Source organism: Carcharhinus amblyrhynchos, chromosome 13 (genome assembly GCF_965287045.1).
Source record: "Carcharhinus amblyrhynchos chromosome 13, sCarAmb.v2.hapA, whole genome shotgun sequence".
Taxonomy (NCBI): Eukaryota; Metazoa; Chordata; class Chondrichthyes; order Carcharhiniformes; family Carcharhinidae; genus Carcharhinus; species Carcharhinus amblyrhynchos.
This window is the reverse complement of record NC_137336.1, coordinates 8,350,870-8,378,547: the sequence shown is the minus strand read 5'-3', so window position 1 is coordinate 8,378,547 and position 27,678 is coordinate 8,350,870. Positions and strand designations below refer to the sequence as shown.

The 27,678-nt window shown below is 49.8% G+C and overlaps 1 protein-coding gene across 2 annotated transcripts; it reads right to left on the bottom strand.

The window, feature by feature from the left end:
• Nucleotides 1-5: 5 nt before the first annotated feature.
• Nucleotides 6-25,999, bottom strand: LOC145351685 (protein NDNF-like). 2 transcript variants are annotated; one of them, XM_080201256.1, is made up of 4 exons: nucleotides 25,636-25,999; nucleotides 18,086-18,317; nucleotides 11,809-11,933; nucleotides 6-1,844 (listed from the first exon to the last, which is right to left on the bottom strand). In XM_080201256.1, exons 2-4 carry the CDS (start codon nucleotides 18,298-18,300, stop codon nucleotides 481-483), a joined length of 1,704 nt encoding a protein of 567 aa, XP_080057382.1. In that variant the 5' UTR covers nucleotides 18,301-18,317; nucleotides 25,636-25,999; the 3' UTR covers nucleotides 6-480. The 2 variants fall into 2 exon arrangements, with proteins under 2 accessions (XP_080057382.1, XP_080057383.1); XM_080201257.1 differs by lacking the exon at nucleotides 25,636-25,999 and adding an exon at nucleotides 25,357-25,398.
• Between the last annotated feature and the right edge of the window lie 1,679 nt (nucleotides 26,000-27,678).

The window sequence follows — 27,678 nt, the reverse complement described above, 5'->3', positions numbered from 1 at the left end:
CTTTTTAAATTAATTGTATATTTATTTTCTGTAAACTCTTTACAAAGTGAACTAGGTGACTGTTGAACACACCTCCTTGGAAACACTGTGCTTGTTGAGATTTGTGTGAGTGAGAGGGATGGCCACAGTCGCCTTCTGAGCTAACTTCACACGTTTGCTCACAATATCCGTCTCTCTTTTCCCAACCAGAGGATCCTCAGGGGGCGTAACCGAAAGTGAAAGGTCACCACCCGAGCACTGATGAGCGGGAGGGAAGACGAGGTAAGCGGGAGGCCAGGTCTCCACCCCCACCCTACCCAGCGGTTCTCCAAAGCTTGGAGGAAGGAGCAGCGCTCCAAAAGCTCGTGATTCCAAATAAACCTGTTGGACTTTAACCGGGTGTTGTGAGACTTCTTACTGTGCCCACCCCAGTCCAACGCCAACATCTCCACATGACGGGAAGGGTGAAGAAGGTGCATAGGGTGAAGTCTTCCTCACATTTCAACATGTCTTCCTTGTTCTAACTACCTTGCTCTGGTACTTCACTGAGTGTCTGCCCTGGCCTATCACATAGACATCGAGTTGGTAGCTTTGCCCAGGCTCCAGGCCCTCCACACGTTCCGTCATCACCGCCCTCCGCGGGTCTGAGCTACGGAAGTATTGGCAGCTCACCTTCTCGGACTTGCTCCTTGTCATTGGGTCGAGGCAGTGGTTTTGCAGCTCCCCGGACCTATCCTGGCCCATCACCGGCTTCCTGTACACGCAGTATTTGTTCATCTGCTGTGTGGCGAGCCAGGCCACAGTCAGGGAAGAGCAGGCCCGCAGCCGGTCAAACACTTTCAGCCTGGCGTCGCGGGGGAGAATTGGGAACGGCTGCTTGCTGGGGTGAGTGGTGACGTGAACTCTCAACAAGGCCCTCCCTCCTTTACCAGCCTTCAGGCGGAGTAGATACCGGGCTTTAGGCTTGCCCACGAGTTGGAAATGTTTAACCCCCTCCACAATCTGGGACGCCACGATCTTTCTGTTCTGCCTCACCTGGACGTGGGCCGTACGGTAGCAGGACTGGAGGGAGACCACCACTGAGAGATGAGAGGAAACTGGCTTGAACTGCAGGTACTTGGAACCCCCGCGCTTGAGAAAAATCTCCGTCACCTTCCCGCCTTCCAGCTCCTGGACTTTCCGCTTCACCTCCTCCCTGGTCCTCACAAACGTGCCGATGTACGCTGAACTCATGTTGGTTAGGAGATTCAAAATGAAAACATCAAAGTAATACTGGGTGCCAGGCTTTAGCCGCGAAACAGTGAAGATGTTTTTGCCCCCGGTGCAGGTTTTCTGAATGCCTGCCAGCTGTCCAGCTGAAGGTTTCGTCAACTGACGTCTGACCATTGGGCGACTGACCACATGGTCATGGCCTGGAGGCTTCGACCGTCCCCTATCCAGCTCCGACCGCTGTACCTTCCTGAAAAGTTCAGCCTCGTTAAGTTTAGCCTCGACGGCGCACAGGCTTTTGAAGTTATGCTCCTTATTAACCACCACGCAGTAGGCCGTGGGCTGCTTGAACTGAGACATAGCTGGGCTTGGCTTCCACACCAGAGAAACACTAGTGCGTCCCACGAACGTCAGGCCTAACCGGGAGTCACCGGGCAGTTTGGGGTACGGTTGGTCAGACTCTGGGGTAGTTGTGGCGTAGGCGTTGAAAATGGAGTCCTTCTCGATGGACACAAGTTCCAGTCTGTAGATGCCAGCCGGACTATCAGCAATGCCGTAAGATTCAACATCGTTTCCTTGATAACGAAACAGCTCCCCACTCTGTCCTTGAAGAGTGACCTTGGGGTCCTTCTGTAGATTGAAAGGTTCTTGTTCGCCTGTTAAAAGAAAAAAATAACAAGGCTAAACAGACATGTCAACAGTGGATCAGTTGTCTGCTCTTCCCTCTGCATCAGAAGATTGTAGGTTCGAAACCCACCCATCAAAAATGAAGAAAAGGTTTGTGACCCTAATCTAAAGGTCCAGCTGTATCAAAGCTAGGGGGAAAAAAATTAAGTAGACAAGCACTGAAAAAAAGGTGGAAGTAGCTGGGAAGCTCGGATTGCTTTCACTGGAAAGACGGACGCTGAGGGAAGATCTGATAGGGGTTTATAAAATTATGAGAGGCACAGACAGGGTGGATAGTCAGAGGATTTTTTCCAGGATGGAATTGTCGATTACAAGGGGACACAGGTTCAAGGCGAGAGCGGGAAAGTTTAAGGAAGATGCGCAGGGGAAGATTTTCATGCAGAGAGTAGTGGATGCCTGGAATGCACTGCCAGAGGGGACGGTGGAAGCAGGCACATTAGCAACATTTAAGAGGCATCTGGATGGGTACATGAATACCGGCACGGTGGTTAGCACCGCTGCTCCATAGTGCTAGGGACCCGGGTTTAATTCCAGGCTTGGGTCACTGGCTGTGCGGAGTCTGCACGTTCTCCTTGTGTCTGCGTGGGTTTCCTCCGGGTGCTCCGGTTTCCTCCCACAGTCTGAAAGACATACCGGAGTGTGGCGACTAGGGGAATTTCACAGTAACTTCATTGCAGTGTTAACGTAGGCCTTATTTGTGACACTGATAAATATACCACTAACTACTACTGAATATGGAGGGAATATGGAGGGAATAAAGGGATACGGATTGAGTAAGGGCAGAAGGTTTCTTTTCTAGTTTAGTTAGGACATCATGATCAGCACAGACTTGGAGGGTCAAAGGACCTGTTGCTGTGTTGTACTTTGTTCTTGAAATCTATTAGGGCCAGTAAGGAACAGTATAATGTTCAACAACAAGCAGTGAAGAAACTGGAATTGGAACTAGAAGATGTGCTTGTCCTTTACTTCCTATCGAAGCCTGAAGTGTCTTGACATTGCCCAAGGGATGCCATGTGATGACATGGGCCTTGAACCCATGAGTTTCTGACTCACAGAGTCAGAAGCAAAGCTGCAAGTCTGAAACCACTGCAGGTGGCTCGCACCACTCCCTTCATTAGTGTCGACTCAGATCGAATCAATAACACAGACACTTCCCCAGGACAAAGACTACCTGCATCAGTCAACAAGTCCAGCAGATGTGCAGTCTTTATGGGAGCAAGAATGATAATATTTCTGGCATCACTTTTTGTACATTAGTGCAGCTTCACACTTCTATTGAAATTCAGTTAAAGATGATAAAAAGAGGTTTTACTGGACGAGAAATAACGCTTGGGCAGTGTGTTTCCATTACCTTGCTGCAGCGTCCTTTTAACATTGCAAGTAAGAACACAAGAACATATGAACATAAGAAATAGGAGCAGGAGTAGGCCATCTAGCCCTTCGAGCCTGCCCCGCCATTCAATAAGATCATGGCTGATCTGAGGTGGATTAATTCCACTTTCCCGCCTTCTCCCCATAACCCTTAATTCCCCTGTCTATCAGAAATAAGAACATAAGTACATAAGAAATAGGAGCAGGACTAGGCCATCTAGCCCTTCGAGCCTGCCCCGCCATTTATCAAGATCATGGCTGATCTGAAATGGATCAGTTCCACTTTCCCACCTTCTCCTCATAACCCTTAATTCCCCTGTCTATCAGAAATCTAATACCCGTGACTTAAATATATTCAACAAAGTAGCCTCCACCACTTCAATAGACAGAGAATTCCAGAGACTCACCACCCTTTGAGTGAAGAAGTTCCTCCTCAACTCCGTTCTAAACTGCACCCCCCCCCCTCTTATTTTGAGGCTGTGCCCTCTAGTTCTGGTTTCCTTTCTAAGCAGAAAGAATCTCTCTACCTCTACCCTATCTATCCCCTTCATTATCTTGTAAGTCTCTATAAGTTCCCCCCTCAGCCTTCTAAACTCCAACGAGTACAGACCCAGTCTATTTAATCTCTCCTCATAAGCTAACCCCCTCATCTCTGGTATCAGCCTGGTGAACCTTCTTTGCACTCCCTCTAAGGCCAACATATCCTTTTGCAAATAAGGGGACCAAAACTGCACACAGTACTCCAGTTGCGGCCTCACCAGTGCCCTGTACAGTAGCAGCACATTTTGTAAAAGGCAGTATGACAATGAGAACCTCTCAGACATCACAAGCATGAGGATTTCTGATGAAGACTTGTGTGCACTTTATGAAAGGAAACGATAAGAATGATGAGAGAGGTGTGTGTTTAGATGCACAATAAATCCCTACAGTGGACTGTGACTCTAGCAGCAGGTACTGTAGATCGGTTAGTCCTGGATTCTGCCTGTCTCAAATATCCTGCCGTGAAGGCAGGCTGTAACTTCAGAGTTTGGACATCGTCATTATCTCACAATCTAACTCAATGTTTTTCACCAGTGTGTAGCAAAATACTTTGCGGTTGACTCAATTTCAAAATGTGGAGATGCCAGCGTTGGACTGGGGTAGGCACAACACCAGGTTAAAGTTCAACAGGTTTAGTTGGTGACACAAGTATTCACCTGACTCACCTGATGAAGGAGCAGTGCTCCGAAAGCTCGTGCTACCAAATAAACCTGTTGGACTTTAACCTGGTGCTCTGCGACTTCCTACTGTGCCCATTTCAAAATGGGATGAAAAACTGGAAAACCATTGAGACTTTTAACCTTTTTAAAGTTACGGCTGTACATGAGGAAGGATAATCGACACATTAACCACAGACTTCACTGGATGCAGTGTAGTGATGTGACACGTAGGACATTCTAGGACAAGATGTCATCGTCTTAGGATAAGGGGCAGCAAATTTAAAACAGAGTTGAGGAAAAACTACCCCCAAAAGGTTGTGAATCTGTGGAATTCACTACCCTAAATTGCAATGGATGCTGGGACAGTGAGTACATTTAAGGGGGAGTTAGGCAGATTTTTTTAAATGGTAATGTGTTGAAGGGTTTTGGGAAGAAGGCAGGAAGATGGGGATGAGGAGAATATCAGCCAGGGTCGAATGGCGGAGCAGAATCAATGCTGCTCCTATATCTTATGAATTTATATCCCAGGGAGGTTTATTGATGAAATGGTAACAGTGATAATTGGTGTCTGCCCTATTAAGATTCAGCCTAAAAGCAGCATAGAGCATAGAACAGTACAGCACAGTACAGTCCCTTCGGCTCTCAATGTTGAGCCGAGCTTTGTCCGAAATCAAGATCTAGCTATCCCACTCCCTATCATTCTGGTGTGCTCCATGTGCCTATCCAATAACCGCTTGAAAGTTCCTAAAGTGTCCGACTCCACTATCACAGCGGGCAGTCCATTCCACACCCCAACCACTCTCTGAGTAAAGAACCTACCTCGGACATCCCTCTGATATCGCTCACCCTGAATCTTATAGTTATGCCCCCTAGTAACAGCTACATCTACCCAAGGAAATAATCTCTGAACGTCCACTCTATCTATCCCCCTCTGGTGAGCTCCACATTCCAAAGGTGCATCTTAAAATAAATAGCAATCAATTTTCTGTGGATTTCACAGACATGGACGTCTCTGGCTTATCGTCCATCCCTAGTTGCAGTTGAGAGTCAACCACGTTGCTGTGGCTCTGGAGTAGACCAGACCAGGTAAGGATGGCAGATTTCCTTCCCGAAAGGACATTAGTGAAGCAGATGGACTTTTCCAACAATGGTTTCATGGTCATCAGTAATTCAAGATATTTTTTACTAAATTCAAATTTCACCATCTGTTGTGGCGGGATTCAAACCCAGGTCCACTGGAACATGAGCTACATTAATGATTATACCACTAGGCCATGGTCAACCCACAGTAAATTAGTGTATTGTCTGATTTTGAATGTTTGGGTTGACGAGAGGAGTTGGCAAAATATCAACACCAACTTCCTGTGTGCAGGGAAATGACCTGAATGAATAGAAAAATGGATCTGGAACAGACCCCTGGTGTTTAAAACACTGCATAATGTTAGTACAGAGTGGAAAGATCATATTTCATTACACGTTCCATGTGACGTAGGTCGTGGGGGATTCCCATTTCGTAAAAGTGGTTTGCTGCAAAAACAAATTGAAAAAACACCAGATTGTGATCTTAAATATCTCCTACAGCTGCTGCACCAACACGTTCGCCCTCACCGAGACACTTCGGTTTGAGGATAAACAGAATGTAAGAGATTAAAGACTCATTAAGCAATCATTCACAATCAGTTTAATCCCTTGATCAGCTTGGAAATACATTTTTGTTTTAGAGCGGGAGGTTTTTCCGTTTGCCTTTTACTTTCTGCTCTTAAAGTCAGTTTGGAAATCTCACTCTTTCTGCTTTGATGTGGCCACAAGGTAATGATTTCACTCCTTGTTTTTGCAATTCTAATGGATTTACAGATTGTAATCTGCAGCAATGCATGGTGTTGATGTCAGGTTGGGCATGTGGCAATGTTCCAGATTCAGAGCAGTTCCAAAAGGAACCAGACTTTCAAAAAGCTGTTAGATAAACATCATGAACGACACGTTTCTGTGGAATTGTTATAAACCGGACATGGACATCTGTGTTTCTTCAGCTTTCCAGCTGTCATCCTGAACCCTCTACTCTCCTGTGTGTTTCATTCTGTCTGATTGCCCCAACAATCCCAGTGCCTGTCATTCCCAGTGTCACTCACTCCCAGTGTTACTCAAACCCTGTATTACTCAATCCCAGTGTTACTCGCCCTCAGTGCCACTCACTCCCAGTGTCACTCACTCCCAGTGTCGGTCATTCCCAGTGTCACTCACTCCCAGTGTCACTCACTCCCAGTGTCGGTCATTCCCAGTGTCACTCACTCCCAGTGTCACTCACTCCCAGTGTCACTCACTCCCGGTGTCACTCACTCCCAGTGTCAGTCATTCCCAGTGTCACTCACTCCCAGTGTCACTCACTCCCAGTGTCACTCACTCCCGGTGTCACTCACTCCCAGTGTCACTCACTCCCAGTGTCACTCACTCCCGGTGTCACTCACTCCCAGTGTCACTCAGTCCCAGTGTCACTCACTCCCAGTGTCACTCAGTCCCAGTGTCTCTGACCTCCTGTGTCACTCATTCCCAGTGTCACTCAGTCCCAGTGTCTCTCAGTCCCACTGCATTGGGGGAGCAGCAGTGGAGGGACTGCACTGGAGGGGCAGCACTGGAGAACAGCATTGGGGAACAGCATTGGGAAAGCAGCAGTAGGGAAACAGCGCTGGAGGGAGAGCACAGGGGAAACACACTGGGGAGGAGCACGGGGGAACAGCACTGGGGAGCAGCAAGTGGGGAGTAGCACTGGGGTAACAGCACTGAGGGAGCAGCACTGGGCAACACCACTGGGGGAACAGCACTGGGGGAACAGCACTGGGCAACACCACTGGGGGAACAGCACTGGGGAGCACCACTGGAGCCACAGCACAGGAGAAACACACTGGGGAGCAGCATGGGGGGAGCAGACTGGGGGAACAGCAATGGAGGGGCAGCACTGGGGGAACAGCACTGAGGAACAGCACTGGAGGAGCAGCACTGGAGGGGCAGCACTTAAATGGCAACACTGGGGGAACAGCACAGGACATACAGCACTGGAGGGGCAGCATTGGAGGAACAGCACTGGAACAGTGGCACTGGAGGAATAGCACTTGGAGAGCAGTACTGGGGAGCCGCACTGGGTGACAGCACTGGAGGGCAGCACTGAGGGAACAGCACAGGGTATCAATACTGGAGCGGCAGCACTGAAGGGGCAGCACTGGGGGAACAGCACTGGGGGAGCAGCACTGGGGGAGCAGCACTGAGGGAGCAGCACTGAGGGGACAGCACTGAGGGAACAGCACTGGAGGGAGCAGCACTGAGGGAACAGCACTGAGGGGACAGCACTGAGGAAGCAGCACTGAGGGAACAGCACTGAGGGAACAGCACTGAGGGAGCAGCACTGAGGGAACAGCACTGGAGGGAACAGCACTGAGGGAACAGCACTGAGGGAGCAGCACTGAGGGAACAGCACTGAGGGAACAGCACTGAGGGAACAGCACTGAGGGGACAGCACTGAGGGAACAGCACTGGAGGGAGCAGCACTGAGGGAACAGCACTGAGGGAACAGCACTGAGGGAGCAGCACTGAGGGAACAGCACTGAGGGAACAGCACTGAGGGAGCAGCACTGAGGGAACAGCACTGAGGGAACAGCACTGGAGGGAACAGCACTGAGGGAACAGCACTGAGGGAGCAGCACTGAGGGAGCAGCACTGGAGGGGCAGCACTGGGGGAGCAGCACTGAGGGAGCAGCACTGGAGGGGCAGCACTGGGGAACAGCACTGGAGGGGCAGCACTGAGGGAGCAGCACTGAGGGAGCAGCACTGAGGGAGCAGCACTGGAGGGGCAGCACTGGAGGGGCAGCACTGAGGGAGCAGCACTGGAGGGGCAGCACTGAGGGAGCAGCACTGGAGGGAGCAGCACTGGAGGGGCAGCACTGGAGGGGCAGCACTGAGGGAGCAGCACTGGAGGGGCAGCACTGGGGAACAGCACTGGAGGGGCAGCACTGGAGGGGCAGCACTGAGGGAGCAGCACTGAGGGAACAGCACTGAGGGGACAGCACTGAGGGGACAGCACTGAGGGAACAGCACTGGAGGGAGCAGCACTGAGGGAACAGCACTGAGGGAGCAGCACTGAGGGGACAGCACTGAGGGGACAGCACTGAGGGAACAGCACTGAGGGAACAGCACTGGAGGGAGCAGCACTGAGGGAACAGCACTGAGGGAGCAGCACTGAGGGAACAGCACTGAGGGAACAGCACTGGAGGGAGCAGCACTGAGGGGACAGCACTGAGGGAACAGCACTGAGGGAACAGCACTGAGGGAGCAGCACTGAGGGAACAGCACTGAGGGAGCAGCACTGGAGGGGCAGCACTGGAGGGGCAGCACTGGGGAACAGCACTGGAGGGGCAGCACTGAGGGAGCAGCACTGGGGGAGCAGCACTGAGGGAGCAGCACTGAGGGAGCAGCACTGAGGGAGCAGCACTGGAGGGGCAGCGCTGGAGGGGCAGCACTGAGGGAGCAGCACTGAGGGAGCAGCACTGGAGGGAGCAGCACTGGAGGGGCAGCACAGGAGAAACACACTGGGGAGCAGCATGGGGGGAGCAGACTGGGGGAACAGCAATGGAGGGGCAGCACTGGGGGAACAGCACTGAGGAACAGCACTGGAGGGGCAGCACTTAAATGGCAACACTGGGGGAACAGCACAGGACATACAGCACTGGAGGGGCAGCATTGGAGGAACAGCACTGGAACAGTGGCACTGGAGGAATAGCACTTGGAGAGCAGTACTGGGGAGCCGCACTGGGTGACAGCACTGGAGGGCAGCACTGAGGGAACAGCACAGGGGATCAATACTGGAGCGGCAGCACTGAAGGGGCAGCACTGGGGGAACAGCACTGGGGGAGCAGCACTGGGGGAGCAGCACTGAGGGAGCAGCACTGAGGGGACAGCACTGAGGGAACAGCACTGGAGGGAGCAGCACTGAGGGAACAGCACTGAGGGGACAGCACTGAGGGAACAGCACTGAGGGAACAGCACTGAGGGAACAGCACTGGAGGGAACAGCACTGAGGGAACAGCACTGAGGGAACAGCACTGAGGGAACAGCACTGAGGGAACAGCACTGAGGGGACAGCACTGAGGGAACAGCACTGGAGGGAGCAGCACTGAGGGAACAGCACTGAGGGAGCAGCACTGAGGGAACAGCACTGAGGGAGCAGCACTGAGGGAGCAGCACTGAGGGAACAGCACTGAGGGAACAGCACTGAGGGAACAGCACTGAGGGAGCAGCACTGAGGGAGCAGCACTGAGGGAGCAGCACTGGAGGGGCAGCACTGGGGGAGCAGCACTGAGGGAGCAGCACTGGAGGGGCAGCACTGGGGAACAGCACTGGAGGGGCAGCACTGGAGGGGCAGCACTGAGGGAGCAGCACTGAGGGAGCAGCACTGGAGGGGCAGCACTGGAGGGGCAGCACTGAGGGAGCAGCACTGGAGGGGCAGCACTGAGGGAGCAGCACTGGAGGGAGCAGCACTGGAGGGGCAGCACTGGAGGGGCAGCACTGAGGGAGCAGCACTGGAGGGGCAGCACTGGGGAACAGCACTGGAGGGGCAGCACTGGAGGGGCAGCACTGAGGGAGCAGCACTGAGGGGACAGCACTGAGGGGACAGCACTGAGGGGACAGCACTGAGGGAACAGCACTGGAGGGAGCAGCACTGAGGGAACAGCACTGAGGGGACAGCACTGAGGGGACAGCACTGAGGGAACAGCACTGAGGGAACAGCACTGGAGGGAGCAGCACTGAGGGAACAGCACTGAGGGAGCAGCACTGAGGGAGCAGCACTGAGGGAACAGCACTGAGGGAACAGCACTGGAGGGAGCAGCACTGAGGGGACAGCACTGAGGGAACAGCACTGAGGGAACAGCACTGAGGGAGCAGCACTGAGGGAACAGCACTGAGGGAGCAGCACTGGAGGGGCAGCACTGGAGGGGCAGCACTGGGGAACAGCACTGGAGGGGCAGCACTGAGGGAGCAGCACTGGGGGAGCAGCACTGAGGGAGCAGCACTGGAGGGGCAGCACTGGAGGGGCAGCACTGAGGGAGCAGCACTGAGGGAGCAGCACTGGAGGGAGCAGCACTGGAGGGGCAGCACTGGAGGGGCAGCACTGGGGAACAGCACTGGAGGGGCAGCACTGAGGGAGCAGCACTGAGGGAGCAGCACTGAGGGAACAGCACTGAGGGAGCAGCACTGGGGGAGCAGCACTGAGGGAACAGCACTGAGGGAGCAGCACTGAGGGAGCAGCACTGGAGGGAGCAGCACTGGAGGGGCAGCACTGGGGAACAGCACTGGAGGGGCAGCACTGGAGGGGCAGCACTGAGGGAGCAGCACTGAGGGAGCAGCACTGGAGGGGCAGCACTGAGGGAGCAGCACTGGAGGGGCAGCACTGGGGGAGCAGCACTGAGGGAACAGCACTGGGGGAACAGCACTGAGGGAGCAGCACTGGAGGGGCAGCACTGGAGGGGCAGCACTGAGGGAGCAGCACTGGGGGAACAGCACTGAGGGAGCAGCACTGAGGGAGCAGCACTGGAGGGAGCAGCACTGGAGGGAGCAGCACTGGAGGGGCAGCACTGGGGAACAGCACTGGAGGGGCAGCACTGGAGGGGCAGCACTGAGGGAGCAGCACTGAGGGAGCAGCACTGAGGGAGCAGCACTGGAGGGAGCAGCACTGGAGGGGCAGCACTGGGGGAGCAGCACTGAGGGAGCAGCACTGGAGGGGCAGCACTGGGGAACAGCACTGGAGGGGCAGCACTGGAGGGGCAGCACTGAGGGAACAGCACTGAGGGAGCAGCACTGGAGGGGCAGCACTGAGGGAGCAGCACTGGAGGGGCAGCACTGGGGGAGCAGCACTGAGGGAGCAGCACTGGAGGGGCAGCACTGAGGGAGCAGCACTGGAGGGGCAGCACTGGGGAACAGCACTGGAGGGGCAGCACTGGAGGGGCAGCACTGGAGGGGCAGCACTGAGGGAGCAGCACTGAGGGAGCAGCACTGAGGGAACAGCACTGGAGGGGCAGCTCTGGGGGAGCAGCACTGGAGGGGCAGCACTGGAGGGGCAGCACTGGAGGGGCAGCACTGAGGGAGCAGCACTGAGGGAACAGCACTGGGGGAACAGCACTGAGGGAGCAGCACTGAGGGAACAGCACTGGAGGGGCAGCTCTGGGGGAGCAGCACTGGAGGGGCAGCACTGGAGGGGCAGCTCTGGGGGAGCAGCACTGGGACAGCGGCACTGTGGGAACAGCACTGATGTTTAGGGCTAGAAGAGATTACAGAGATTGGGAGATAAAAATTCAGCTGCCATCGGTCTTTCCCTCACCTGATCCGTCACCACTGGACGTGTCGTCAAGTTCCTGAAGAGTGAGTGTCCACTGTAGAGGCGCTTCACATGGAGTAACCCTCACTGTGACCGGAGTGTTCTCCTCCTCCACAACAAAATAGTATCTTCAAGGAAGAAAACCACATTAAATAGGAAAGAATGTAGGAATGATCTTCTCCAGATGCTGACTCAGAAATGGACCTGGATAACCATGTGGGTCTACCCAAGATGGTAATCGCTGATTTATAATTAAAACCGATTAAATCTCACAACAATCTCTGCAAGGTGAGTGGAGGGGGAGATGGTCTCCAAGAGTGCGAGAGGGACTGAGAGAGTGACGGAGGGACTGAGAGAGTGAGGGAGGGACTGAGAGAGTGAGGGAGGGACTAAGAGAGGGACTGAGAGAGTGCGGGAGGGGCTGAGAGAGTGAGAAAGGGACTGAGAGAGTGAGGGAGGGACTAAGAGATGGACTGAGAGAGTGAGAGAGGGGCTGAGAGAGTGAGAGAGGGACTGAGAGAGTGAGAGAGAGGCTGAGAGCGTGAGAGAGGGACTGAGAGAGTGAGGGAGGGGCTGAGAGAGTGAGAAAGGGACGGAGAGAGTGAAGGAGGGACTGAGAGAGTGAGAAAGGGACGGAGAGAGTGAGGGAGGGGCTGAGAGAGTGAGAGAGGGGCTGAGAGAGTGAGAAAGGGACGGAGAGAGTGAGAGAGGGGCTGAGAGTGTGAGAAAGGGACGGAGAGAGTGAGGGAGGGGCTGAGAGAGTGAGAAAGGGACGGAGAGAGTGAGGGAGGGGCTGAGAGAGTGAGAAAGGGACGGAGAGAGTGAGGGAGGGACTGAGAGAGTGAGAAAGGGACGGAGAGAGTGAGGGAGGGACTGAGAGAGTGAGAAAGGGACAGAGAGAGTGAGGGAGGGGCTGAGAGAGTGAGAAAGGGACGGAGAGAGTGAAGGAGGGACTGAGAGAGTGAGAGAGGGGCTGAGAGAGTGAGAAAGGGACGGAGAGAGTGAGGGAGGGACTGAGAGAGTGAGAAAGGGACGGAGAGAGTGAGGGAGGGACTGAGAGAGTGAGAAAGGGACGGAGAGAGTGAGGGAGGGGCTGAGAGAGTGAGAAAGGGACGGAGAGAGTGAAGGAGGGACTGAGAGAGTGAGAGAGGGGCTGAGAGAGTGAGAAAGGGACGAAGAGAGTGAAGGAGGGACTGAGAGAGTGAGAGAGAGGCTGAGAGAGTGAGAGAGGGACTGAGAGAGTGAGAGAGAGGCTGAGAGAGTGAGAGAGGGGCTGAGAGTGTGAGAGAGGGACTGAGAGAGTGAAAGAAAGACTGAGAGAGTGAGGGAGAGACTGAGAGTGTGAGGGAGGGGCTGAGAGTGTGAGAGAGGGGCTGAGAGAGTGAGGGAGGGACTGAGAGAGTGAGGGAGGGACTGAGAGAGTGAGAGAGGGACTGAGAGAGTGAGAGAGGGGCTGAGAGAGTGAGAGAGGGACTGAGAGAGTGAGAGAGAGACTGAGAGAGTGAGAGAGAGACTGAGAGAGGGAGAGAGGGGCTGAGAGTGTGAGGGAGGGACTGAGAGAGTGAAAGAAAGACTGAGAGAGTGAGGGAGGGACTGAGAGTGTGAAAGAAAGACTGAGAGAGTGAGGGAGAGACTGAGAGAGTGAGGGAGAGACTGAGAGTGTGAGGGAGGGACTGAGAGAGTGAGAGAGAGAGTGAGGAAGATTTTTTATTAAAGTTTATTTATTGGTCACAAGTAAGGCTTACATTAACACTGCAGTGAAGTTACTGTGAAATTCCCCTAGTCACCACATTCCGGCACCTGTTCAGGTCAATGCTCCTAATCAGCATGTCTTTCAGACTGTGGGAGGAAACTGGAGCACCCAAAGGAAACCCATACAGACACGGGGAGAACATGCACACTCAGCACATACAGTGACTTAAGCCGGGAATCAAACTCTGGTCTCTGGCACTGTGACGCAATGGTGCTAATCACTGTGCCACTGTGCTGCACCAAGAGGGCCTGGGAAGAGAGTGAAGGAGGGTTTGGGAAAAGAGTGATGACAGGACTCTGAATGGAGAATGTAGGGCTTCTGAAGGAAGAGGGAGGTGGCTAGGATCAGCATGGAGACATGGGAGAGGGAGGTGGGGGGTGCGGTTTATGGATTGACACATGGGAGAGGGAGGTGGGGGGGTATATGGTTGGAGATATAGGAGGGGGAGCTGGGGGGTATATGGTTGGAGATATAGGAGGGGGAGCTGGGCGGTATATGGATGGAGACATGGGAGTGGGAGGTGGGGGTATATGGCTAGGACATGGGAGGGGGCAATTAGTGTACGGATGGAGAATGGTGTGAGACTGAGGGGTAAACAAGGTGAATGAGTCAGGGTGGGGAGTGCAGGTATATCTGATAAACTAATGTGAGAATTCCAAATTCCAAATGTGAGGTACTTTGGCACGTATTGTGTGAGAGTTGTTCCCGGGCCCTTTATTTCTATTATTCCAACAGTGTCTCTGGAGAAACTGGTCACTATATTCGATTGGATAGAGAGAGATTGTTCCTCCAGCTGTTTGATTATTCCTGTTGATTTCACATTTTGTTCAAGGCCTAGCCCCTAGCCTTCTCCTCTTCCCCCATCCCCTGTCCCCCTCCCCATTGACCGCCACCAGCCCCCTCCCCAATACCCACTCCCAGCCCCTCGAGCTCACTGTTGGACTTGACAAAAAAATACACTTTGATCTATTTGTTACACTAGTTTATGAGAAAGGTGGTAGGGGCTTTGTTAATGTGCAGTGACAGGGAGAGGCTGGGACTGATCTCCTTCGAGCAGAGATGGTTAAGAGAGAGATTGAGTCGAGACTTTCACAATCATGAGGGGTTTTGATAGAGTAAATGAAGAGAAACTGTTTCCATTGGCTGGACGGTCGGTAACCAGAGAGAGCCAGATTTAAACCGACAGTCTAAAGAACTCAGAAAAGGAACTGAGGAGAATTGTTTTTACACAGCCGATCATCACAATCTGGAATGTATTACCAATGAGCACTGGAAGTAGGTTCAATAATAACTTTCAAAAGAGAATTGGATGAATAATGTCAAAGAAAAAACAATTTGCATGGATCTGGGGAGAGATGGGATTGGACCTGGCTAGATAGATCTTCCGAAGAGCCAGCACAGAGCACAATGGACAGAATGGCCTCTCTCTGTGCCATGCAATTCGATTTACTCTGATTCAGCTGGCTTCCAGTCTCAGGCTGTACATAGACCAGCCCACCAATCCTCAATGGACACAAAGGATAGGGGATAGGAGGAGGAGTAGGCCATTCAGCCCCTCTTCAGCCATTCAATTAGATCATGCCTGATATTTAACTTCAGACCATTTTCCCGCTCTATCCCCATATCCCTGAAGATCTTTAATATCTAGAAATCTATCAAACTCTGTCTCGAACATATTCATTGCCTGAGCCTCCACAGCCCCGGTAGAGAATTCCAAAGATTCATCACCATCCCTGGCAAGAAATTCCTCCTTATCTCCGTTTTAATTCTGAAATTCTGCCCCTTGACTCCTGCACCCCCCCCCCCAACCCCCCCCCAGCCAGGGAGAAACATCCTTCCTACATCTACCCTGCCAAGTCCTGTAAGAATTTTGTACATTTGAATGAGATGACCTCTCATCGCATGGAGGATTTGGTAGATCTAGGGAACCGTGGTGCACTAAAAGAGTTGAGTCGATGGTTAAAAAGAAAAAGGAGGCTTATGTTCGGATGAGATTGGAGGGCTCAGATAGTGCACTAGAAAGCTTTAGATTGGTTAGGAGGGAGTTGAAGAGTGAGTTGAGAAGGGCTAAAAGAGGACATGAGAAGACTTTGGCTGATAGGATTAAGGAGAATCCTAAGGCGTTCTATAGGTATGTCAAGAACAGAACGTTGGTCAGGGCAAGATTAGGGCCAGTTACAGACAGCAGGGGGAAGTTGTGTGTGGAACCGGAGGAGATTGGAGAAGTATTGAACCAATATTTCTCTTCGGTGTTCACGCAGGGGGACATGAATATAGCTGAGGAGGACATTGGGTTGCAGGGGTGTAAAATAGACAGTATTACGGTTGATAAGGGGGATGTGCTGGAAATTCTTGAGGGGCTGAAAATAGATAAGTCCCCTGGTCCGGATGGGATCTACCCTAGGATTCTCTGGGAGGCTAGAGAGGTGATTGCAGAGCCTCTGGCTCTGATCTTCAGGTCGTCATTGGTCTCTGGTGTAGTCCCGGAGGATTGGAGGATAGCGAATGTTGTCCCATTGTTTAAGAAGGGGAACAGAGACTTTGCCGGGAATTATAGACCGGTGAGTCTTACTTCTGTTGTGGGCAAGGTTTTAGAAAAAATTATTAGGGATAGGATTTATAGTTATTTGGAGTGTAATGAATTGATTGGAGATAGTCAGCATGGTTTTGTAGCGGGTAGGTCGTGCCTTACTAACCTTATTGAGTTTTTTGAGAAGGTGACCAAAGAGGTGGATGGGGGCAAGGCAGTTGACGTGGTATATATGGATTTTAGTAAGGCGTTCGATAAGGTTCACCATGGTAGGCTTCTGCAGAAAATGCAGATGTATGGGATTGTGGGTAATCTAGGAAGTTGGATCAGGAATTGGCTATCAGATAGGAGACAGAGGGTGGTGGTTGATGGTAAATATTCATCATGGAGTTCAGTTACGAGTGGTGTGCCTCAGGGATCTGTTTTGGGGCCACTGTTGTTTGTAATTTTTATTAATGATCTGGATGAGGGTATAGTTGGGTGGATTAGTAAATTTGCTGATGACACCAAAGTTGGAGGTGTGGTAGATTGTGAGGAAGGGTGTCATAGTCTGCAGGGAGACTTAGATTGGTTGCAGAGCTGGGCCGAGAGGTGGCGGATGGAATTTAATGCGGAGAAGTGTGAGGTAATTCACTTTGGTAGGAGCAACAGATGTGTCGAGTATAGGGCTAACGGGAGGACTTTGAATAGTGTGGATGAACAGAGGGATCTAGGTGTATGTGTACATAGATCCCTGAAAGTTGGGAATCAAGTAGATAAGGTTGTTAAGAAGGCGTACGGTGTCTTGGCGTTTATTGGTAGGGGGATTGAATTTAGGAGTCGCAGCGTCATGTTGCAACTGTACACTACTCTAGTGCGGCCGCACTTGGAGTACTGTGTGCAGTTCTGGTCCCCGCATTACAAGAAGGATGTGGAGGCGTTGGAGAGGGTGCAGAGGAGGTTTACTAGGATGTTGCCTGGTATGGTGGGGAGGTCCTATGAGGAGAGACTGAGGGATTTAGGGTTGTTTTCGTTGGAAAGAAGGCGGCTAAGAGGGGACCTTATTGAAACATATAAGATGATTAGAGGTTTAGATAGGGTGGATAGTGATAGCCTTTTTCCTCGGATGGAGAAAGCTAGCACGAGGGGGCATGGCTTTAAATTAAGGGGGGGTAGCTACAGGACGGATGTCAGGGGTAGGTTCTTTACCCAGCGGGTGGTGAGGGATTGGAATGCCCTGCCTGCTGCAGTTGTAAATGCGTCTAGTTTGGGGGCGTTTAAGAGATCTCTGGATAGGTTTATGGACGAAAAGGGATTGGTATAGGCTAGTGGGTCATTGTTTTTGTAACTGGTCGGCGCAACATCGTGGGCCGAAGGGCCTGTTCTGCGCTGTAATGTTCTATGTTCTATGTTCATAGAATCCCTAAAGTGGAAAAGGAGGCCATTCAGCCCATCAAGTCTGCACCAACTCTCCAACAGACTATCCCACCCAGGCCTTGTCACTGTAACCCCACTAATCCTCCTAATTGACACATCTTTGGGCACTGGAGAATTTAGCATGGCCAATCCACCTAACCCATCAAAACATAGAAGCAGGAGTAGGCCATTTGTCCCTTCGAGCTTGCTCCGCCATTCATTACGATCATGGCTGATCATCCAACTCAATAGCCTAATCCTGCTTTTTCCCCATAACCTTTGATCCCATTCACCCCCAAGTGCTATATCCAGCCGCCTGCACATCCTTGGACTGTGGAAGGAAACCGGAGCAACCGGAGGAAACCCACATAGACACAGGGAGAATGTGTAGACTCCACACAGACAGTGACCCGAGGCCGGAATCGAACCTGGGTCCCTGGCACTGTGAGGCGGCAGTGCTAACCACTGTGCTACTGTGCCGCCTTCTCGTTCTTCTAAGCTCTAAAGAATTCTGCCTCAGCCTCCTTAAGATCTCCTCATAGGAAAATCCCACCATCCCGGCGATTAGTCTGGAATAACGACAGTCCCACCCCTTTAGATACCTCCTTGGTGTATCCTTCATGAGAAACCCAGTGATTTCAGTTCCATCTGGCATGGCTGTCAGGTCCTGGGGTGTCAGCTGATTGTAAAGAGCTTGCACAAGGTTCAGATCTTTTCCTGGCAGCTTCTGTGCTGAGCAAGCAAGGCCGAGGATAAGCCGTAGACAGAGAACGTTCCGGCAGGTTGCAATCAGCGCGTTCCACGCACTCCTCATCATAGTTGGGTATTCTTTAACTGGAACAAAATAGGTAAATCAGTCACCACAGCCACTCTCTTTCAACCAGAAAATATACACAGATTTGCTACGTTTCATCAGTGATCTTTCTCCAGGCTTCTTTCTTGCTGAGGTACCTCTGAATTTAAAATCACCCTCCTGTTCAAATCCCTCCCTGACCTCACCTCCCCCTTTAGGGGCGGCAAGGTAGCACAGAGACTTGCACTGCTGCTTCACAGCACCAGGGACCTGGGTTCAATTCCTGTTTGGGCCACTGTCTGTGTGGAGTCTGCATGTTCTCCCCCATGTCTGCATGGGTTTCCTCCGGGTGCTCCGGTTTCTTCCCACAGTCCAAAGATGTGCGGGTTAGGTGGACTGGCCATGATAAATTGCCTCATGGCTTCAGGGGGACTTTCAAGGTAAATATGTGGCGCGCCTGGGTGGGATTGTTGTCAGTGCAGGCTCGATGGGCCACATGGCCTCCTTCTACACTCTAGGGATTCTATGGATATTTCAAAGTCAGGATGGTGACTTGGAGGGGAACTTGCAGCTGATGGTGTTCCCAGGTATCTGCTGCTCCTGTCCTGGTAGATAGTAGAGATCATGGGTTTGGAAAGTGTTTTAAATGCACTGTCATTGGCAGCTAGGCCCCTAAAAGTTCTGGAAATCCCTCCCTTAACATCCTTCTCTTTGATCAAACCTTCGATATTTTGTACAAATGTTTTATCATTATTTGAATACTGTGTATGATTTGTTAACCCTGGGTTTGGTCATTTCGAAGAATGAAACTAGATTGAAGCAAGCTGCTATAAACATGAGAGAACTGATATTATATATTTAAAAGGGTTGCAGGTTGCTTTCAGAGCTGATCATATGATTTTATGGCAATGTTATAGGGTTTGCTCAGAGGCTGCTGCTTTTATTTTCAGTTCTGCATTCTATGCAGTGTGGAGAGCAGCTCCTCAATAAACCTTGTTGTTACAGTGAATCCACGTGTGCAAACAACAGCCTTTTCTTTTTCTTTTTTAAAACCTGCATCATCTAACATAGTTGGGACATTACAGTGGACCTCTCCTTTAACTCCTGTTAAACACAGAAACAATGGTGCATCATCTTTGCATATCTCCAAGGCATAAAACACCACATTGTACATTCCCATTCCTTATTTTTCCCCCTTACAACTATCAACAATAAACCACACAGTAGCGTGTCTATCCGTTCATACTACTAAAGCAATCGTATTTGAAGACGTTCTCTGCCTGGCAAGATCTCTACATTTGTATCATCAACAAAATTTGAGATGATGTTCCCCTCATCCAGACCAAAATGATCTTTAAGATCATCGTACTGCATTCTTACCCAAAAGAGGGAGTGAGCTCAGGGATCAAAGTCAGACTTGACTTTGTTTCCAAGGCCCTGGTATGGCAACGTATTAATGCAGTGAGGTGTGAGAGGCTCCTGGCTGAGGTGTCCTCATAATCTCCTTTCTGCCTCAGCAGCGCCCACCTTTCCCTGTGGGGCTGTTGGCCCTCTGATTGGGCCTTCCACCCACCAACATTGGACACACAAATAGCCTCTTAATTAATCACATCCCTTAAAAGCCAATGGCTGAGCAGCACACCACGGGGCCTGTCTATGGTCCAACTGTCAGTATCACAACCCAGCTGGGCGATGTTTCAGGTCTGTCCAGGTGAATGTTAAAGCAAGGGGGTTGAATGGCCCATACATAAGCCTATATTCCTGAGCTCCAGCTTGCCTATTTTCCTGTGCCCCCCCATGTTCCTATTTTTGTCAAGAAAACATGAAGCCACTTGACTCATGGGATGTGGGCATCACTGCCCAAGCCAGCATTTATTGTCCATCCTTAATTGCCCTTGAACTGAGTATCTTGCTAGGCCATTTCAGAGGGCAGTTGAGAATCAACAACATTGCTGTGGCTCTGGAGTCACATGTAGGTCAGACTGGGTAAGGACGGCAGATTTCCTTCCCTAAAGGACATTAGTGAACCAGATGGGTTTTTCCAATAATGGTTGTCATGGTGGTCACCATTTCTGATGTCCTCAAAAAGGTTCAAAACAAGAACAGTGCCATATGCAATTTGCCCCAAGGTCGAAGAAGGATTAATACAATTCAGTAACACTGATGTGTTAGAGCCAGTTACAATGAGTGACTGGGCTACCACCATCGTACCTGTCATGAAACCAGATGGTTCAATTTGTATTTGTGGTGATTTTAAAACAATAATAAATCCAGTGTGGGTGCTAATCAATATTTCTATAATTGAAGCTTCGTTAGCTGGATTATCAGGTGGGCAGAAATTCAGCAAGATTGATCTTTCACAAGTATTTTTACAGATGAATATAGCTGCTGATTCTCACCCATTGTTTACCATCATAACTCATAAAAGTATTTTTTATTATAAAAGAGTGCCTTTTGGAATAACATCTGCAGCCAGCCTTATTCCAAAGATCAATTTTTAGTGATCTCTCTGGTGTACAATGTCACCCGGATGATATTCTAGATAAAGATAGTCCTGGGACAATGGGGTCTGATAGGGAGATTAGCCACAAGTAGGAACAAGAATGCATAAATGCCGGATGATATTCTAATTACAGGTCCAGTAAAGAGCAGCATTTGAATAATTTAGAAGAGAAATTGAAACATCTTCAAGCACGTGGTCTGCATATCAAGAAAGGAAAGTATGACATTTTTCAGGCTTCAGTCCAATATTTGGGTTACATTATTGATAGCAAAGGCCTACACAAAACAACTAAAAATCTTGACGCTATCTTAGAAGCGCCACTTCTGATGAATGTGACACAATTAAGGCCCTTTCTCAGATTAGTAAATTATTATGGCAGATGTGTTCCTTGCTTAGTTACATTACTGAAGCCACTACATAAATTATTGTGTGTGAAACAGTCATGGCACTGAACAACAGAATGTGAAAAAGCATACAAGGATGTCAAGGATGCTCTGCAGATGTCTGAAGTATTGTTTCATTTTAATCCAAGGCTTAAAACCATTACTGCTTGCTTGTGAAGCTTCCCCTTGTGGAGTAGGGGTAGTATTTCACATGTTCTGCCTTCGAGAGAAGAATGGCCAATAGCTTTTCTTCAGATACTCTGACTACTGCTGAATCATAAGAACATAAGAAATAGGAGCAGGAGTAGGCCATCCAGCCCTTCGAGCCTGCCCCGCCATTCAATAAGATCATGGCTGATCTGTCGTGGCTCAGTTCCACATTCCCGCCCTCTCCCCATAACGCTTAATCCCCTCTCTTATCAAGAACCCATCAACCCGCGTCTTAAAAATATTTAGCGAGGCAGCCTCCACCACCTCAACTGGCAGAGAATTCCAGAGATTCACCACCCTTTGAGTGAAGAAGTTCCTCCTCAACTCCGTTCTAAACCGCCTCCCCTTTATCTTGAGGCTGTGCCCCCTAGTCCTACTGTCCTTTCTGAGCGGGAAGAGTCTCTCCAACTCTATCCTATCCATCCCATTCATCATCTTACACGTCTCAATGAGATCTCCCCTCATTCTTCTAAACTCTAACGAGTACAAGCCTAGTTTATTCAGCCTCTCCTCATAGCTCAACCCCCTGAACTCCGGTATCAGCCTAGTAAACCTCCTCTGCACTCTCTCCAAGGCCAAAATATCCTTGCGTAAGTACGGCGCCCAAAACTGCACACAGTACTCCAGCTGCGGCCTCACCAATGCCCTATACAGCTGCAGCAAGACCTCCCTACTTTTATATTCAATCCCCCTCGAATCTAACCGTGCTCAGCTAGAAAAAGCAGCACTGAATATAATTTTTGGCGTATGAAGGTTTCATCATTATTTATATTGTTATCATTTCACATTATTGACTGATCGTCGATATTTCATTACTACCTTTGAGCTGTACAAAGCCACACTGTCATTAGCTGCTAGCCAAATGCAAAGATGGTCACTGATCTTATCTGCACACTCCAATGGTATAAAATATCATCAAGCAGAATGATGCACTGGGGGCAGAACAGTGGCACAGCGGTTAGCACTGCTATCTCACAGCGTTAGGGACCCGGGTTCAGTTCCCTGCTTGGGTCATTGTCTGTGCAGAGCCTGCATGTTCTCCCCATGTCTGTGTGGGTTTCTTCCGGGTGCTCGGTTTCTTCCCACACTCTTAAAGTTGCGCTGGTTAGATGCATTGACCCAAACAGGCACAGACTGTGGCAACTCAGGGAATTTCACAGTAACTTCATTGCAGTGTTAATGTAAGCCTTACTTGTGACTAATAAATAGTCTTTACCTTACTTCATCATGCTTACCTTTACCTATTGAGCAGATACTACCAACTGGCTTTGCTAATATTCTTTATTTTTTGCAAATAGATCATTTGCCTGTGAGAGCTTCTTAAGTTCACAGACATACCAGAAATGATCCCATGATGGGGAGGGTGATGGATATAGTATTGAAAGGAATGATAGCTGGAATGTATCGTACCCATCCTAATTTGAAATCATTCGTATGTCAAGAAAGTCTGAATTGCCGATGAAAGGTGGGTGTCTATTGTGGGAATCTAAATATTCATTCCCCAGTCTGCATTGAAAAGGTCTTGAACGCCTCATGAAGGATATCCTGGTCTATCCAGATGAAGGAATTAGCAAGTTATTTTTGGTGGCCAGATCTGGATGCTTTTATTGAAGAAGAAATGGGACAGTGTCAGTCCTGTGCATAAGTAAGAAATACTTCCTAGGGAATGGTTTTAAAATGCTATAGCAATGATTGCGTTCAGATTTTGCTGGTCTGTTTGAGGGTTACATGTTCTTCATCATAACTGATGCACATTCAAAGTGGCCACAAGTTATTTTCATGAGATCTACTGCACCTGAACACAGAATTGAAAAACTTGATGAAATCTTTGAAAGATTTAGTAAACCGGAACAGATTGTTAATGATAATGGTTCACAGCTTACTTCACAAGAGTTTGAGGAATATTTCAAAGTAAATGGTGTTCAGATGTAAAATCTGCACCTTATCACCAGTCGACCAATGGATTAGCTGAAAGATTTGTACAATCCTTCAAGTGCTCTTCAGAAATTTCAAAAAACAACGTTCGTTATCATGTATGGAAAGCTTTTTGTCTCCTTATGGAAACACTGCTAACGCGGCCATTCAAAGTTCATCTGCATAATTACTCTTCAAGAAAAAGTTGAGTATTACATTTGATTTGTTATGATTTCCAGAAACTTCAGAAATAGTGAAGCATCAACAACAATCTCAAGTTTCTGGGTGTGAAACCAGGGCAAAACAACACTAATTTCAACAAGGAGGTTGAATGTTGGCGTGTAATTATGCCACGAGTGAGAAATGGGTCCCAGCCAGTCCAATTTCTCACATGGTTCAAAATGAAGATGAATTAGTTTCATGATGCTGTGCTGACCAATTGTTGCCATGTTGAAATGATTTCTCAGAATCATCTCCAGAAGTACCACCTCCTTTAGTTCCTAGTGTTTAACAAGTGAATGAATTACAAACATAGAACATAGAACATGGAACCCTACAGGGCAGAAAGAGGCCCTTCGGCCCATCGAGTCTGCACCGACCACAATCCCACCCAGGCCCTATCCCCACACCCCTATACAGTTATCCACTAATCCCGCTAACCTACACATCCCAGAATTGCTGAAAGCAAAAGGATGTGGCTGCTTTGTGCAGCTGGAATGAGATTGATGTCGGGTAATGAGGTACAGATCAGTTGGATGCGACTAGCTGACAAGGTCAAGGGTGTAAACGGTACAGTATGAGCTCAAGACAAGACCGAGGGGCTGAATGGACGGTGCTACTCCAATACTGATAGCAACGACTCTCTATTTCTCTAATTCTCGATAACTGTTAAACTCAGTCTAACATTGTAAGAAGTCTCACAACACCAGGTTAAAGTCCAGCAGGTTTATTTGGTAGCAAACACCACTAGCTTTCGGAGCGCTGGTCCTTCATCAGGTGAGTGGGAGTTCTGTCCTCAAACAGGGCATATAAAGACACAAACTCAATTTACAGACTAATGATTGGAATGTGAGTCTTCAAAGCTAATCAAGTATTAAAAGTACAGACAATGTGAGTGGAGTTAAGACTTGATTAGCTGTAAAGGCTCACATTCCAATCATTATTCTGTAAAATTGAGTTTGTGTCTTTATATGCCCTGTTTGTGAACAGAACTCCCACTCACCTGACAAAGGAGCAGCGCTCGGAAAGTTAGTGGTGTTTGCTACTTTTGGACTTTAACCTGTTGTTGTGAGACTTCTTACTGAGTTTACCCCAGTCCAATGCCGGCATCTCCACATCGAAACTCAGTCTAACCCAGATCTCAGTCTGGGATCCACTCAGTCTAATCCAGATCATAGTCCAGGATCCACTCTGTCTGATCCTGATCCCAGTCCCGGATCCAGTCTGTCCAATCCCGATCCTGATCCCAGTCCAGGATCCAGTCTGTCTGATCCCGATCCTAGTCCAGGATCCACTGCCTGATCCCAGTCCAGGATCCAGTCTACCTAATCCTGATCCCAGTCCAGGATCCAGTCTGTCTGATCTCGATCCCAGTCCAGGATCCACTCTGTCTGATCCTGATCCCAGTCCAGGATCCACTCTGTCTGACCCTGATCCCAGTCCAGGACCCACTCTGTCTGACCCTGATCCCAGTCCAGGATCCAGTCTGTCTGACCCTGATCCCAGTCCAGGATCCACTCTGTCTGACCCTGATCCCCGTCCAGGATCCACTCTGTCCGACCCCGATCCTGTTCCGTTACATTTTATTACTTTCTGCAGTGGGTGAGGTGTAATTCACTGGACTGGGAGAACGCCTCTCCCTGCCTCCTGTAGTTGAGCTTTCTGTTGCGGGTTTGGATTTAAAATTTAACCATTTCAAGCTCAGCCATTCCATTAATAAAAAAAAAATCACCTTCGACAAGCCCTGTGTTAGAGGCAGTCTGGCCAGGATTTTACCCATTGTCACAGCATCTCTCCCCACCTAGATAAACAGAAGGTGAAGCTTTAAGGCACAGCGCGTTTTAATCTAACCTCAATACAGCCCAGTCTGCAGCCTCAGTAACGTTCCTGCTGCTCAGTCGGTTCAGACTGTCCGCTTGTTCAGATGCGACATTCCCTGGTTCAGCAATTTCCCTTTTTTTTTGGTGACTCACTTTGAGGTGTCACCCGGGCAGGTGAGGTCGTAAACCTGTAACGTACGACACATCTGTTTAAACCGTCGAGAGAAACCTTTGCGTTCAGCCAGAGGAAGGGTTAAAATCGCCCTGACAAGCTTTGCAAGTTGTCGAAACTAAGAGAAGGGGTTCTTACCTCTTCAGCTTCACAGCGTTGTCTGAATCTAGTTGATCGAGAATCTCAGAGACCTTGTTATAATCCCAGCCGCGTTTCCCAGACTGAATTGAGTTGCGGGGAATCGAAAATAAGCAAACGTTTCCCACCCCCCACCCCACCTCCGGAACCTTCCGCAGAATCACTCTGCGTTCCGGGGCGGAGAGATCTACTCCAAGAGCTGAGCTGGACCGGAATGTGTGGCTGCGATCGCTTGCTCCTGTCAGTGTGTTGGTGAACAGGGTAGATTTGCATTACGCACACCAGGCAGTGATTACAAACTGACTCTGCCCCGAGCTTTCCACTCACTTTGCAAACTGGGCTGCGGAACTTCCCAGCGATTAAAACGAGCCAGAGGAACAGGAATACATCTATACGCATATCCCAAATGGTGCTGAACACAGAGATAGAATGGAGCCACCTGCTCTGTCAGAGAGGGGAACACCTCTGACCACCACCAGTCCTGTTTGAGGGTTAAACGAAATAAAGTCCTTTCTTTCTTTCAATTGCAAGACTGAATGTCAGCACAGTAAAGCCTTATTCAGGAAGAATTCTGCAGGGTCAGCTTAATTCAGACTGTCCAACTTAGAAAGAACAAACTTTTATCCCTGTACTTATCTCAGGATATCCCAATATCCTCCTCAGACACCGCAGTATTGTTGAGGTGCAGTAATGTGGGAAAGTACAGCAGCAGGGTGTGTGCACAGAAAGCTCCCACAAACAGCAACATGATAATAACCGGCATTGTTATAGATCATCCAATCCCTACAGTGCAGAGGGAGGCCATTCTGCCCCTCCGACAGAGCACCTTACCCAAGCCCTATCCCTGTAGGAGGTGGCATTGTGGTTAGCGCTGCTGTCTCGCAGCGCTAGGAGCTGGGGTTCGATTCCCAGCTCGGGTCGCTGTCTGCGTGGAGTTTGCACGTCCTCCCCGTGTCTGCGTGGGTATCCTCCGGGTGCTCCGGTTTCCTCCCACAGTTGGAAAAGCAGCCCATTTGATCCAGGACAAAACAGTCCATTTGCTGAACATTACAGCACAGGAACAGGCCCTTCGGCCGTCCAAGCCTGCATTAGCTATGCTGCCCATCTGATCTAAAACCCCTACCGGAGAACATAGGAGCAGAATTAGGCCACTCGGCCCATTGAATCTGCTCTGCCATTCAACTATGACTGATATTTTTCTCATCCCCATTCTCCTGCCTTTTCCCCATAACCCTGATCTCCTTATTGATCAAGAACTTATTTATCTCTGTCTTGAAGACACTCAATGACCTGGCCTCCACAGCCTCCTCAGGCAAAGAGTTCCACAGGTTCACTAATCTCTGGCTGAAGAAATTCCTCCTCATCTCTGTTTTAAAGGATCGTCCCTTTAGCCTGAGGTCGTGCCCTCAGATTCCGGTCTTTCCTACTAGTGGAAACATTCTTTCCATGTCCACTCTACCCAGGCCTTGCAATATTCTGTAAGTTTCAATAAGATCCCCCCTCATCCTTCTAAACTGCAATGAGTACAGACTCAGAGTCCTCAACGGGGACCATTCCCTCTATTCTATTCATGTATTTATCAAGACGCCCTTAAAAGTCACTATCGTACCTGCTTCCACTGTTTGATTTGGTTTGAGTTGATTTATTATTGTCACATGGATATCTAATACAGCAAAAAGTATTGTTTCTTGTGTGCTAAACAGACAAAACACACAGCTTATGGAGTACATGGGGAGACGGATAGGAAAGGGTGCAGTTACAGGTAGGGTGACGAGAAAGATCAGTTTAATTGGTACCCCTTCCACTAACATCGATTCCCTGTACCACCAACACACAAGGCCAGCCGTGTGTACCATCTACAAGATGCGCTGCAGCAACTCACCAAGGTTCCTCAGATTGCACCTTCCACCTAGAAGGACAAAGGCAGCAGACTCAAGGGAATACTTGCAAGTTACCCACCAAGTCTTTGACCATCCTGACTTGGAAATATATTCCTTCGCAGTCGCTGGGTCAAAATCCTGGAACTCCCTCCCTAAGAGCGCT

Bases quoted from the DNA above. Each gene is read 5' to 3' on its own strand.
- LOC145351685 (XM_080201256.1), bottom strand. From the start codon at position 18,300: ATGATGAGGAGTGCGTGGAACGCGCTGATTGCAACCTGCCGGAACGTT. The intron at 11,934-18,085 runs GTATCTAAAGGG...TCTTCCTTGAAG, and splicing joins ATGAAGGATACACCAAGGAG to ATACTATTTTGTTGTGGAGG. The intron at 1,845-11,808 runs GTGAGGGAAAGA...TTCTTTTAACAG, and splicing joins GTCCAGTGGTGACGGATCAG to GCGAACAAGAACCTTTCAAT.